This window comes from Watersipora subatra, chromosome 11, assembly GCF_963576615.1.
Source record: "Watersipora subatra chromosome 11, tzWatSuba1.1, whole genome shotgun sequence".
Taxonomy (NCBI): Eukaryota; Metazoa; Bryozoa; class Gymnolaemata; order Cheilostomatida; family Watersiporidae; genus Watersipora; species Watersipora subatra.
Window position 1 is genome coordinate 745,623 of NC_088718.1, and position 15,743 is coordinate 761,365.

Consider the following 15,743-nt stretch of genomic DNA (forward strand, 5'->3'; position numbering starts at 1 on the left):
TAGTTGAGATGAAAATAAAAAACTGCTTACATAAAAGCCTAAGCCGTCAGCAATCAATAGAGATATTAAGAGTCTTGTCCTTTCAAAACAAGTCAAGACAACTTCCTGCAGAAGAAATTTGCATATGCTCAAGTATGCTAAACACAAATGTAATTGAAATGTTTCAAAGTTGAATGATGATAAGACTGGGTAACTCCCAACATCAATAGCCTGAAATGAGAAGGCCTGATAACAAGTCTCCAAGTTTTCTGGCTATCAGTATTTGTATGATAATCGGTGCTAGGCTCTTTAGATAGGACATGGCGATAACAATTTAGTTGTTGATTCATCAACAAAGCATTATAAAATTTTAATTAAAAATCTTTAATCAAAATCTGAAGGCTAATTTGCAAACCAAATTCACAAACATGTAGTGATCTATTGGCATTAACATACAAAGGAGTAATAGCAGTAGGTGTAGATAAAGCTATTATGTATTATGGCATCATATTTATAAGAAATTGAAATAACAATGAGCTCTTCAGTATATTGAAAAACATGCTTTTTTCTTTAGTATATGGATTAATCAATGAGTCCAACATCTTCAGTATATTAAAAAGCATGCTTATTTTATAGGATATGAATTACTTAATGGGTCCAACATCTTCAGTATATTGAAAAGCATGCTTACTTTTAGGATATGAATTACTCAATGGGTCCAACATATTCAGTATATTAAAAAGCATGCTTACTTTTAGGATATGAATTACTCAATGGGTCCAGCATATTCAGTATATTGAAAAACATGCTTATTTTTTAGCATATGGATTACTCGATGAGTCCAACATACCGGAAGAGTCTCGGCTGAAAGCAGATTTGTTAAAGTACTATGATCCGTCCGTTCGTCCTGCTTTCGCCTTTTCTAATGCTACACGAGTAGCAGTTGACATAGCGTTACAGCAAATCATAGACGTGGTAGGTAATGGTTTGCTTTACCTATAAATCTATTATTAAGTTCCCATATAGCGACAGTCTAGCGATACCTGGGGCGATACCTGGGGCGATACCTGGGGCGCCAATGCAGTGGTGCTTTACTGCGCTGACAAGCAGATTCTGGTTTCCATAGGATGCTAACTAGTAGAGCGATGGTTGTGCGACATCTTTACATGTTTACATTTTTATGGCAAGCAGGTCATGCTTAATAGGGTGCTATAATAGAGGGATGGTTGTGCGACGGCTTGTGTCAAGGTTGTATGTTTGTAACTGAGTCCTGCATCACTTCAGTTTTGATAAAATCGTTGTTGGCTAGAAATTTTGACATCTTTACATAAAAATTTAAATGTTTCTACCTTTTAGTATTCAAAGGTTGACTTGCAACAAAATTCACATTACAGTTATTTGATATCAAAAGATTCACCATGTCTTACTCAGCTGTGTTGTAGGTGCAAAATATGTGGAAATGTGATTACAAGCTCTTAAAAGTTCAAAAACGAACAGTTAATCGCAGCCATCACAAAACCACCGTAGATTGTGACGGCTACGGCAGTTTTGTGATGGCTGAGACCAACAGCGTTGCACAAGTGCAACGTCGTTGGTCGCTAAGGCCATTTTCATGGCACAAAGATGGCGCATTGCACGGGTGTCTCGCTTACAAACAGCGTCACTGAACCACGACAGAATGAGAGTGACACTGGTGTTTCCATGATGGCATTGCAGAGCAATATAAGGGTGTCGTTACGCTATCACTCTATGGAAACTCAGTGGTTATTAACCCATTCAGGACTAATTAGTTATTGGTTGACTGCTCCCCCAGCCCAATTAATTTTTTACTAGCCTTACAATTAAAATAGAGCTACATAAAATTGAGTATAACTAGAGTTCTTTTCAAAATAATCTTGATTTGTTTTTTGAGCTTTACAAAGACATTCCAGGCTACAATGTGATATAAGTTTTGTGCCCCTTTACAAATTCTACTGACCACAATTTCTAATAATTCTGTGAACTTTCTTTTTATCAAAATTGTTTTTCATGTTTCGTTGCAGCTCACAAGCAGTTTTTTGATACTGACATTGTTGGACCTATGTTAGATTGATAGCAAACTTTATCAGCAGCAAATAAAAAAAAAGATTTCTCAATTCCGAGCAATAGAACAGGTGTTGCTAGCTTCTAACCAACACTACGTCACTGACAGTTTTATCAATTATATAATCAAACAATTTGTTAATTTATATTGAAATGCATTGCAGAGGTTATTATGAATATATTATGCATAAAAAATACTCAAGTTACCAGCTAACAGACAATCAATTACCAGCAAAAAAAATAGGTGTAAAAATACAGTAAAATATATTGTTAAAAATACAGTAAAAATGAATATGCATGAAAACGAAACAATATATACATGTATAATAAGGGTGTGTTCATTAAAAAAGTATGACACGGTGAGAGTTATTTGATGCCAACTACACATGCATATTTGCTGCCATTATAAGTTAGTTGATGCAGCATTCATCAGATATTGGTGTTGAAGCCCTAGGCTCATCATCAACGGCATCATCACTCACAAGCCCTTGACTGTCTTCACCTTCATGTAGCAAATATGATACAGCCTAAAAAAATTGTGCTTTAGTAGCTTTTCAGAGTAAATACCTGATAACAAATTGAAAATAAGTAGTCTACTGCAGCTAACAATTGGTAATACAAATTGCAAATATTTTTTGATACCGTAGATATAAACACAAAAAGTCATGAAGATGATTACTGTGGTAAGTGTCCCCTATCGACCAATATTAGAGCCTAGTGGTTGGGGCTAGTTTATAGTAGATGTTGAGGTTGAGAACTATATGCTTGCCTAATTGTGGGTTGAACAATTGGATATAAATGAAATAAGAAATTTTTATTATCTTGTAGTTCTACAAGGAAATCATAAAACTATTGTTTATTATGGGGTAATAGAGTGATAAGTTCATGCTGCAAAAAGATCTAAATTTTATTGGATTGAAAATGTTATAATCATGTGTATCATGAAATAAATCCATATCTTACACTGTTAGAATAAAGTTTGTTAGAAATTCACAAGAAAAATTTTGGCTTTTTATCGTTTTTATTTTCAGTAAAATTCTATAAATAGCAACATAAAACTTACCTTCTTCCATCAGAAAATTCTCAATTTCTTCTTGAACATTACTTTTGTTGCTATTTTCTTCCCCTGAGCTGATTACCGCATCTAACTCACTTAAAAATTTTGCCATCGTTCGAATAAACTTTTTCCAAAATGGCGATCATCAAATTTCCAAAATAGTTGATATCTATCACATAATTTGTTAGTTAAAACTTTCTTGTCCAATCACATATTTGGTATCAAAATGATGCCCAGACTCTTAAACTTCGTTTGGTGAATGAATAAAACCGATGTACCTAAACAGCTAAGCAATAGAGCAAATCAAAGTTTAACCCGAGTACTTCGGGAATGGGCCCTGGAGAGCACAACTCTTCCCGAGGTATTCGGGAACAGTCCTGAGTGGGTTAATAAATCCCACTTTGTAATTATGTCTGTCTGTTAGTCTGCGGAAAAGCTATGCATTTCTAAATTTTTTTGGTCGAGTTCGTCAAAACTTCACATGCTTGTGCTTCATGCCTTCCGCCAGGTCTCCAAAAATATTTTGTTTTCAAACTTCATCTGATTTCTGAGAATCAGCCTCTTAAACACCCATCTGCTGACTATCTGACTGAAAACAAAAGAAAGCCTAAGTTTACTGTTTGTCTCATATAGAAGAATAAGTCTCCCAGCTAATCTTGCAGGGAGACTAATAACCTGGATGATTTTGTGTCCAATCTAGTAGATGGCCATAGATCGTGGCCCAGACGTCTAGAAAGTCTGACCGGCAGACTTCAAAACGGCAGACTTCAGACTTCAAAAGTTATAACTTATGGTTCAATTTTCTGAAAATGCTACTGGTGGTTACAGGAATGACATCAAACATTTAATTGCTCTCTTGAACTGAGCATGTCTCCAGTCATTGAGATTTCCTTGCCACTAGACTCAGACATGTCCAGCCAGGATCACAGAGCCATTGTTTGTGCAACAATGCTCTTAAAAAACACGTACAGCCTCTGTTTGCTGTAAACTGGACTGACATCATACTCGATCAGTGAGCGATTTCTCGTACACATATAACTGACCAGAAACCTTTTTACTTAATAAGGTGACATTTTCGCAAAACTCACAAATCTTGCCAAAAATGGATATGAGGCAACCAACTTTACTCTAAGTGGGTTTTCATGAAACAATTTGTAATGATTTGACAAGCTTGTAAACAAACAGTAACACAGGTCAATGTCAAAGGTGAATGACAATGTTGCTAACTATCTATTCAACTAAATAATAATACATTCTTTATAAGTAGTGCACTATCAGCGCGCCATTTTTGTTGTTCAACGATCTTAAAAAAACTTTGCTAAAGGTATCCAAATATTTGTCACGAAAACATTCTTACTACCAACATTATTTCAATTGTGTTGTCATTCCGATAGCTCTTCATTGCTAAAGAACTTAAGTGCACTAGCGTAATTGTTTTCATATTGCTATTGAATTAGCAACGTTTATATTACATGTATTTGAATTTCGCTTTATTTTTATCAAATTTTGTTAGATATTAGAAAACAACTCATTCAACGTGTTGATAAGACTAATTTCATGTTACTAAAAAACTCCCAAAATAAATTTCATCTAGCTAACACTCATCCCTTTTTCATTTTCAACAAACCAATTTGTCAAACAGATCCCACTAAATTCTTAGGTACTTTCATTGATTCAAATCTCACTTGGAAAAAACACATCAAATATTTACTAAAAAAACTGAGACCCTTATCAAGCTTACTCCACCGCACATCTGAATATTTACCCCGCAAACCTCTGCTTTTATTATGCAATTCCATGGTTAATTTCAAACTTTCATATTGCATTGAGGCATGGGGCAATGCACCTCCCATCTATCTTACAAATTTAATAACATTTCAAAAGCGCATGATAAGGACCATTCACAAAAAACCTCGCCTCACCCACACCAAACCTCTTTTCAAATCATCATCCATACTACCTATCAGTTCACTATATTCATACCGCATTATACCTTTAGGCCATCAAGAATTTTATTGTAATTACGTCCCTCGCACAATATATCAAAACCGATTCTAAACCTTGTCTCAATCTCCCACAATCTTCTTCCCGTGCAGGCCATCGCAGGGTGGATTTCCAACAAGCCATTTTTTGGAACCAACTCCCTAAGACTATTAAAGGCATAGAGAAGGTGGTCAGTTTCAAGAGAGAACTCTGGTTGTATCTGTTAACATGTGAATAAAACCCATGACGACCAGCCCAACACCCCGACTAGCTATGCTATTGCGTATTATAAGCTTCATCACTCCTCCAGCTTTTTCTTTTGCTCAACTAATTTTGTTGATGAAAATAAATCACAAATCACAATGTCTACCATTTTTAGCTAAGCAACAAAATATGAAAACAACACAAATTTTTAATACATCTGCTTATAGTATGTACTGTACAGGCAGCAATTACCCTGCATAGCCATCAGAATTTCAACCCAACATCGCACAAATATATAGTTGGTTTAAGCACGAAAGCAGGCTGCAGAAAATTGTTACTGTTTAAAGCTAATAAAACTCTGGTGTCCTGCCTTTTCTAAAACTCAATTTATACAAACAGACTAAATCCTGATTCTTAAAGGAGAAGAGTGCAGTGACTCACATGTTTCCGGGAGTTGTCAGTCCGCGCTTGCTCTAATCACAATAGATTATAGATTATACTAATGACAGCTTTTTTAAATTCACAACTATTTCATGTCAGCTTTAATATTGTTGGTGTTTTCGCAGCACCATGTTATTTCAGTGCGAAACATTTCATTGAGCATTCAAGACATGTCTATGAGCAGATGACTCCAAAAGTGGAATGATCCAAAATCAAAAAATTTTTTTTTGCTCTGGTCTTTCGTCTTAATAAGCAATGAAGTTCACACAAAATGAGATAAAACTATTTGCATTTATGTCTATGAGCTGGCAGGAGGCGGGTCCAAAGAATTTTTAAGGTCCAAAGAATTCTGAGGGTCCAAAGAATTATACTTAACATGATATTAACAGACTGTTTTACATTGAGGTCGTTCAATAGAGCCTTTTAATTGAATGTTTGCACCTTAGCAACTTTATTCAAGCCTGGTTATTTTGTAGATCCTCAAGTACTTGGTTGCAGTGCTAGACATGATTCGTGAAGGGGCAATGGTGGGCTATAGTTTATAAACTCATGCTACCCACTCCTCACTAGCTCTCTTATTCACCCGATAACAACATAAACTCAAGTATCAAATCAATAAGGAGTAAATATTTATATGGATCTCTGGCATATTTAGATATGTCTGTACGACTAGGTCAGTTAGCTTTTCATCTGTAAAACTGAGTGTACACTAGCGAATAATCAGACAAATTTTACTACAATCTCAGTTGACTGATAATTTTTAAAAACCTTTACCATCAATTGACCAAAAGTCTGATGAAAAGCTGGCACAACTTTAGTTTAAGCACGTTAAATCTGCAGACGAATATTCGAATACAACAACCAATCATAGCAGATAAAGCAGAACAATTGCAGTCTCATTTGACAAAAATAAATAAAAACTCTATCATGTTTTCGTAATGCCAAGATGAACGATGAATGTGTTTGTGCACTTTTTATCAACCAGCAGGGGAGATTGATCAAAGTGCTCGCTTGCGACACGAATAGGTTGGTACAAAAATAAATGACAACTAATGACAGCATATGATTGGCTAGTTAAAACACAGTTTAAGTGATCTGCTGGAAGAACAGAAATGAATTTTCCGACTTATTGTAGGATGAAAAGCAGCAATTGGTACAGGCAGCAGTCTGGATGAGATTGGTGAGTCATTCATAATTGTATAATTTTGTGTCCAAAGATTCTTTAAAGATGACCTTACACAAAACTTTAGTAGATTTTATCAAAAAGAATCAGTATTTTTCTATCATTTGTGATTATTTTTGATGTTTGAGGTGATCTGACTGCCAAGATGTGTCAAAAGTAAACTTGATGCTGTTAAAACCACTCATTGCTAATGTTTGAGGTGATCTGATGGTCAGGATGTTTCAAGATTAAAATTGATAAAACTTGATAACGATTAAAACACTCTGAAAAAATACGTGTGAAATGATGTCCCTATTTTTTATCATTACCGTAGTCCATATTGGCTGTTGTGTTCGAGGTGGAGTGTTACGCATCTCTATTCCGTCTGTCTCTTTGCAATTATAGACGTTTTTTGCAACCTAGTTATAGCAACTTTAATCCTTTAAACATCCTGGCAATCAAATCACCTCAAATATGCAAAACAGTCGCAATTGATAGAAAAATAGCGATACTTCCTAATAAAATCTAAAGATTTGTTATGTAAGTTCATCCTTGAGAACACAGTCGCTAAGTGCAACTAAACATACCTATGCTGATGTTGCAGTATTGGAAAGATGAATATATGACTTGGAACCCTGCAGACTATGGAAATGTGGCCAGTGTTAAGTTTCTACCTGAAAAATTGTGGCTACCGGACATCTGCATATATGATGCGTAAGTGGCCTTAGATCTACGTAAACAACAAGCCCTAACTATAACAAGTAAAGAAACGCAATATCAGCTTGGTAGAGCAAGAGCGGCTTTAGTGCTTAGTGTGTTCTCTACATTTACATATATCCGAATGTTACCAAATATTACTGAATGTTTGCTATGAAATTTAAATAACAATGTTATTTAAATTGTTATTTAAACCTAACTAAATGTATATTTAAATAATAATAAAAACAATTTTACTGATTAATATTATATAACGTAAAACTTTTATTTGGATGCCCCTCTAATAGACCGTCACGGTAGAAAAACATTTAGTAAAAATGCTGAGATGGAAGGCATTAGTATCGAATCACCGGAAAGGGAGTGTAAAATATAAGCGGCATCAGTATCGCTTCACCTGCAAAAGAGTTCAATTTATCTTCCCAAAAATCTGACGAGCTAGTCGAAAAATACAGATCCACCCTCTATTTGAATGTCACCTCTAATAAAACGTCACTATACGAACAGGGGTGAAGTGTCAGAGTGGGGTGTCAGGGTCGGGTGTCAGGGTTGGGTGTCAGGGTTGCCTAGTAGTAGCGCCTTTGATTGTCAACCTTGGGGTTGGTGGTTCGAGTCCTGCTTAATGACGATCTGACAAAAAACTCTCAGCAAACTTTCAACCTTAAAATGCTGGGTCTTTCGGATCTAGACCATAGTTTGGTGGTCCCGTGTACCACACTGACATTGTGGGCATGCTAAAGATCCACCTATGTCCTTCACAAATTGCGCAAGTAAAATGGCTACCTGGCTCTGTCATACTGGACGTGTTGCAAATGCATCCCTTCGGATTAATCGGACAGTTCCGGAAGTGGTAGATACTGAGAACAGGGTCACCTCTTCTCTACCATACTGCTCGACCAAAGCATGCCTCACTATGATGCAAGTTAATGTCGATTTCTGACAGACAGCAAGCCACGTAGGAGAAGGGTAAAAAAATAGAGCAAGATGGTGTTCAAATAGAGATTTTACGCTATCATCAGTCTTTACATATAATTTGGTTTTTAGCATAATTTTCAGAAATTAAGAAATACCAAATTGTTGGGCATAATTCTCCTTATTACAATTTAAACTTTTACAATTTAACATGAGAAACAAGTAATATAGCAAATATCATGTCAGGTTGAGTTTGCTTACACTGGATGTTGTCTGACTGATAAAACAATCATAATGACTGACATGAATTGAGATTGGTTGGCAGGTGGTTAGCAGGTGGTTAGATTGAAGCCTCAATTAGCGTTCAGCCACCTTTTACTATTTTTGCACTCGTAACATTAAAGGTTTTTTGTAGTGAAGTTGAATTGACAGTAGAATAGCTGAGAGGGTACTTGTTAATGAATTTTTACATAAAATACCACCAAGAAGGTTGTGTAGTTCAATGTAGTTTTGAACAAGAATGCTTGTTTGTAAAAAATCACAGGTTACTGTGTTGTTATCCTTTCAATGCCCCGAACATGGACCCTAAATGAACCCTGCACCCCTGTTTGCAACTCATTTTTATTTTTACTTTAGCTTGGAGCCTGCTGTCCATGCAAACGAAATGCAAGACTTTTATGTTTCTATCGACCATAAAGGAAATGTACTCTGGTTATCTCCACTAGTCATACAATCAGTGTGTCATCTCAATGTTCGCTATTTCCCTTATGACACACAGTTCTGCAATATAACAATTGGCAGCTGGATCTACCATGGAAATGATGTAGATCTCTGGAATAAAAATGAGGAAGGTAGGCCGACTTAAGAAATGTTTGATGCTAGCAAATATCACAGTCTGTAGCCAGCAGAATCTGAAGTCAATACTCACACTATAAAAGACCCGTCACGAACCATCCACTGCTCCACTTAAAGCTAACCACTTTTTTGAGTATAAAGTATATATTTGTCACAAATATATATTTTATACAAATATATACCATATAACAGTTAACAGTGTGTGCCCACAGATTAAATGCAATGGCTGAGGCTTTCCGTGCCTTGCTGGTCCTTGCTGTTGCGTCTCCTTATATACGGGCTGGCTCCGCTCTTTTTTTCCGAACTTGGTCGGTATTCTCAATGCTCGCCCAGTGGCTGATCGACCTTCTTGGTGTCAGCCTAGTGACTGGTCGGTCATCTCTTTACCGCCCAATAGCCAGCCAGTCGTATTCTCGACGGCTTTGTTCAGTTGGCCCGACTTTATCAGGCAGCTTCTTTCTCGGCCTGGCCAAGCCCTTTCTCTGCCAACCTGCTGGTATGGTGGTCGGCCAGCTGACCGTGTTGTTATCATTCGGCTGGGGGGCTCTGTAATCGTCCTTTAAAATGCCTCAAGTATTTTGCCCTTTAATCCATTGTTTGATATTAGTTTGCTGGCACCAAGATAGGTTTGATGATAACTATTTTTCATAAATTGTTACTCAGGTGACATTACAGCATTCAAAAGCAATGTGGAATGGGAAGTGACCAGTTTTGGAGTTATCAGAACAATACATTATTATGGTTGCTGTCCTGAGCCATATCCAGGTGGGTAGCTGAATTCCGGTGTACTGGATGGAACTGTAATCGTAGATATCAGATATATTTTCGTTACTATTATCCTACTACTTTGTTATTATTGAAATAGTTTCATTTTTACTGCAAACTATTAGTAGCAGTTATTAGTAAGAAAGCTATACTCTCTACGCAGGCAATGTGGAAGTCTAACAATGTGAATGAGACAGAGAGAGGGGAAGATAAAGGGAAGGAAAAGGGAAGAGAGAGGGAAAGAAAGGGGAGAGAAGGGGGGAGAGAGAGAGGGAAAGAAAGGGGAGAGAGAGAAAGGGGGGAAAGAGAGAGAGGAGAAAGAGAGAGGGGGAGAGAGAGAGCGGAGAAAGAGAGAGGGGGAAAGAAAGAGGGGGAGAAAAAGAAAGGGGGAGAGAGAGAAGGGGGGAGAGAGAGGGGAGACGAAAAGAGAGAGAGAGGGGGAGAGAGAGGGGAGACGGAAAGAGAGAGAGGGGAGACGGAAAGAGAGAGAGAGGAGAGACAGAGAGAGGGGGAGACAGAGAGAAAGAGAAGACAGGGAGAGAGAGAGGGGAGACGGAGAGGGAGAGGGAAGATGGAGAGAGAGGGGAGATGGAGAGAGAGAGAGGGGACGCGGAGAGAGAGAGAGGGGAGATGGAGAGAGGGGAGACGAAGAGAGAGAGGGGAGACGGAGAGAGAGGGGAGACGGAGAAAGAGAGGGGAGACGGAGAGGGGAGACGGAGAAAGAGAGGGGAGACGGAGAGAGAGAGGGGAGATGGAGAGAGAGGGGAGACGGAGAGAAAGGGGAGACGAAGATGGAAAAAGAGGGGAGAAAGGGAGAGGAGAGAGAGAGGGGGAAAAGAGGGGGAGAGAGGGAGAGAGGGGAGAGAGAGAAGGAAGAGAGAGAGGGGAGAGAGAGAGGAGAGAGAGAAGGGAGAGAGATAGAGAGGGGGTAGAGAGAGAATGTAAGTGAGAGAGATAGAGAGGATAAGATAGAGTGAGAGAGCAGGGGTGAAAGATAGAGAAAGAGAGAGAGAGAGAGGGGGTGAGAGATGAAGAAAGAGAGTGAGAGATGGAGAAAAAGAGTGAGAGAAAAAGGGTAAGCGGGGGAGACAGAAGGAGGGAAAAAGAGAGAGGGAGAGAGAGAGCGAGAGAAAGAAGGAGAGGGGAAGAGAAAGGGGGAGAGAAAGAGTAGAGGGAAAAAGGAGGGTGAGTGTGGCTGTCCAGTACATTATCAGCAGTTTTCTGTATGACACGCACTTCAAGCTGTTGATAGTTTACCCGAGTGCTTTGATCTTCAAGCATATTTTTACCATACTCGTATTTTTATTTACTTATATTATAAATATTGCTGTTAGCAAGTGTAATCTTAGTGTGTGTTACGTCACATGCTGACAAAATCGGTAGACTGCAACAGCAATTGACTACAGTTTGCGGCTAAGGAGACAGCATACTTGCTCTAATTACATCTTTCCCAAGAAGAATATGAATAGTGGTAGTTGTCTTTTCTTGGAAGACTTGATGCAAAATGACAAAACCATTCGCTTTTCAGAGTAATGGTTGTTTACTATATACCACGGAGTGCAAACAGGAATATACTTTATGCATGTCTTACCTTTTTATAATTGGTTGCTAGCACGCCTTGAGTCCTTAAACCAAATGAAAGCTCGTAAGTACCTGTACATAGACATTAACCAATACCTTCATTGTAGTTGTTGACTTCACGCTGATCATCCAAAGAAGGCCAGGGTTCTACATCACATATCTCTATATCCCGTCGGTGGTGATCATCGTCTCGTCACTCTTTGCTTTCTACTTGCCCCCTGGATCAGATGCTAAAGTAGATTTAGGAGTTACAGGCCTCCTGTCACAGACAGTCTTTCTCCTTCTTATATCTGACTTGATGCCACCAGACTCCCATAACCCTCCACTGCTAGGTACGTTTCTCATTCCTTCAAATGAAAGAAGCACCAGTTAGGTTTGTTAGACCAGCATGTCTGTTTTAAACATCTTAAATATTGCAAATGGTGTAAGAAAGACGAAAAGACTGCCTTTACAGTATACAATGGATTCTCTACTATGATTTTACCTGTATTTTACTAGCCAAAAGCAACACAAAAAACTTAGGCTATGTGAAAAAAAATAAATACATAAATAAATAAAATTATAACATGTAAATTCAATAGGATTTAAAACAGTAAATCCTATAATATAAGGATGTTCTAGATATAAGATGTTTGTCTGTGATCGTTTGTATCAGTGATTTTTGTATGTAGAGTGAAGCTATGAAGTGGGTGGCTGGGTATACAGGATAGTCTGTTGAAGTACTTTGGATACTAGAGATTTAAAAATAACCAACATTCATCCAGCCCAAAGGCCTCCAATCGTTGATCATAATTCTCTATATAAGGCAACATCACTCCAACATAGTCTTTGTAGTCTTTCTAGCCTCTCCATATAGTGTATATACATCGCAAAGTTTGTATGTCTTCCGGTATGTCCGTCTATAGCTATTCAAATCTTGGAGTGAAAAATCTATATTGCAGAAGATTTGATCTCAGAAACTCCCCTTCAACTTCCCGTTCACAAGCTTAATGGATTCTATGGGCAATATATGTCGCTATGTGGGTGAAAATATGCTAACGCTCTCCGTTACGGTGCAACTTCATTCTATGTATTAGTAAGAACTTACGTAAATTATCCAATGGCAATGTGCCAGACTAATGACAAGTGGCATTGTTTATGAGCTGAGTTTATAAGTATGGTATTGTTATCACTGATTAAAAGCTGACTTTTAATACCAGTGCAACACCGAGCATTCCGCTAGTATTTCTATACAATAAATATGAAAACCAGCAAGAAGCTGTGTATGACAAGATGGATAACATTGCCAAACCTACATTTCCACTGATGTGTCTGTAAATTAAAACAATAGTAAGACAAAATTACTAAATATTATTTTATTGATTTAGACTTCACATAGAATTGTCTTCAAAATCATTTTATATGTAATTATTTGAAGGATTCCTTCTTACTTTTTGAGCTCTAAAATGAACTAAATATAAATACAATGTATTTTTATTAAATAGTTGCTCCGACAGGACGGGTTTGACATAGGAAGCAAATATTGGACTAGACTAATTTTGTATATCAAGATTTAACTGTACACACATTTTCTAGAACCATTAATTTTTGTACTATCACCGACATATTATCTCCAATTTCAGGCAGACAAAACAGGTGTCTATCAGATATAATTACTATTTTTATTATCTTGTCATTCTTATTACTGTTTCTTTTACAAAGCAGAAAACTCAACTAGTTGTACTAAATGAATCCTTATTTAATCCAGGAATATGTCTCACGATGCTGCTCCTGGTACAGGCAATCGCTGTGGTCGTCATTGTCATAATCAAGAGGGTCCATGATGACTCTGTGCACAAAAAGAAGCCTCCTAAAAGGTGGATGTATACCCTGATGAATTACCTGAAATATCCGTTTTTACTTCACCACATCAATTACAAGGCAGAGGCTAAAAAGTACTACCCTTCTAAGCCAAATTCAGGACAGAGAAAGAAAGTAAATGCAGAAAAATCCGATCCAGATCCAGAAGAAATGACTGAAGCAAAAAAAGAAATAATTGGAACAGAAAGCAAAAGAGAAGTCAATCCTGTGGGCATAACGAATGGTGCATTTATGGGAGATATTCAAAATGCTAGTAGCAAACAGGTATGACCAAAGATGGAGCCATAAGAATCTCCAGACATTAGTTAGATGGGTCAAAGAATTAGCATAATACAGATAACTCTATGGTTAGTGACTCTAGTACAACCCAACACAGATAACTCTATGGTTAGTGACTCTGGTACAACCCAACACAGATAAATCTATAGTTAGTTACTTTAGCACAACCTAACACAGATAATTCTATGGCTAGTGACTTTAGCACAACCTAACACAGATAATTCTATGGCTAGTGACTCTAGTACAATCCAACACAGATAACTCTATGGTTAGTAGCTCTAGCAAAGCACAGCCCAACACGGATAACTGTATGTTTAGTGATACTAGCATAAAGCAATGCTGATACTCTATGGTTAATGAGTCTGGCATATCACAATGCTCCTATAGCTGGTAGCTCTGATGTAACCCAATACTGACTTCTATAGTTCTCAACTCTAACACCGCAATGCTGATAACTCTATGGCTAGTAACTCTAGTATAGCTCTATACTAATAACTCTATTGTTTCCTATAGCTTTAGCAGCTAAAAGCTGTGTTGATTTCTAATAAAATCTAAAGCTTTTTAATAATATTTTGTATACAAACCTCTTCAAAATTATAATTTTATTAGTTCATTTTTCACCGACCATTTGAATTAGTGAATCACCGCTGATCTTCAAAACTATGACCGCAGCAATATAAATCCGATTAGCTGCTACAAAGTATTGCCATTGTTCACTTTATAAATTTAGCCTTATCTATGTGTTTGATCTATGCATTTGATCTAAGCGGTGTGAGCTCGAGTGTTTTGCTGAACTTGTAAATTTCAAACTGGTAAAATTCAAATTAGCAAACTTCAAAGAATATTTTAGAATAAACTTAATACTAGGCTGTGTTTTCACTACAGAATGGCTACCATGGCCCTACATTCAAGAAGAATGGTGTTGAAACATCTGACGATATTGACAGTCTCAGTCATATCATAGATTTCAAAGATAGACATTCCTCAGCAAAACGGAATACACAAGACGCTAACAGACCCAGTGACTCAACAAAGGCTAAAATGGAACTCTTGTTAAAACACATGCTGTCAGAGCTGAAGGAGAAGAGAGCAAGGTACACTGAAACACGCAATGAAGAAGAGATAGTCGAGCAATGGCAGCTAATGACGGCAATGTATGACAGGCTGTTTTTCGTCATCTTTTTAGGCATTGTGGGTGGCATTTCTATTTGGTTCCTCAGCATGGATGCGCGAATCTAGCCATGCAAATCACAGCTTCACAAACAATAGTCCTTCCAATGTTATTATCATTTATAGATTTTTAGCAAAAGAATATTTTTACGTTGTCTTTATTTTTTTACCTAAATATCCTACTTTTCTTGAATGCTGACAGCATACAATTACATAATTAAGGAAAAAGGCTATCGATAAACTATGAAACCATAATAATAATAATACTTGTAATACGCACGAGGCTATGAAATAATTGGTTGTTTGTTACCCCGTAGACTGTCAGCACCTTTTGTACCCAAAAACAAGGTGGGGCCAACTTTTTCAAAAATGCTGAGTATGTCATGTGAATAATAATAATTTTCATGAATAATTTTCAGAGATAGCGTTATTGTCTAGCAATACTTTTTAACATTACAGTTCAATAAAGTGAACCACTCAATGACAAATAATCATTACTATCACGATGTACATAAAGAGCTGATTCATCTATAATACTCAAGTATATTAAAAATGGTCGTATGGGGAGTAATTAGAGACAAACACTCCAGCATTGCTCCAGCATCCTGTTATGCTTCCTACAACAGGGTCTTCTACTGTTAAAACAGCTGGACTCAGCCTGTTTCAGGTAGGCCATAGCTTTCTTTTTGTTACATGAAT

The 15,743-nt window shown here is 37.3% G+C and overlaps 1 protein-coding gene across 1 annotated transcript; it reads left to right on the plus strand.

Annotated features, from left to right (window-relative positions):
• Positions 1–215: 215 nt before the first annotated feature.
• LOC137408668 (neuronal acetylcholine receptor subunit alpha-10-like) lies at positions 216–15,113 on the plus strand. The gene is made up of 9 exons (XM_068095251.1): positions 216–258; positions 800–954; positions 6,882–6,926; positions 7,513–7,622; positions 9,171–9,385; positions 10,053–10,154; positions 11,843–12,067; positions 13,483–13,859; positions 14,760–15,113. Exons 1-9 carry the CDS (start codon positions 216–218, stop codon positions 15,111–15,113), a joined length of 1,626 nt encoding a protein of 541 aa, XP_067951352.1.
• The last annotated feature ends 630 nt before the right edge of the window (positions 15,114–15,743 follow it).

Coding starts and splice junctions, on each gene's coding strand:
- LOC137408668 (XM_068095251.1), top strand. CDS start 216: ATGAGAAGGCCTGATAACAAGTCTCCAAGTTTTCTGGCTATCA. Junction 7,623..9,170: donor GACATCTGCATATATGATGC/GTAAGTGGCCTT, acceptor TTTTTACTTTAG/CTTGGAGCCTGCTGTCCATG. Junction 10,155..11,842: donor CTGTCCTGAGCCATATCCAG/GTGGGTAGCTGA, acceptor CCTTCATTGTAG/TTGTTGACTTCACGCTGATC.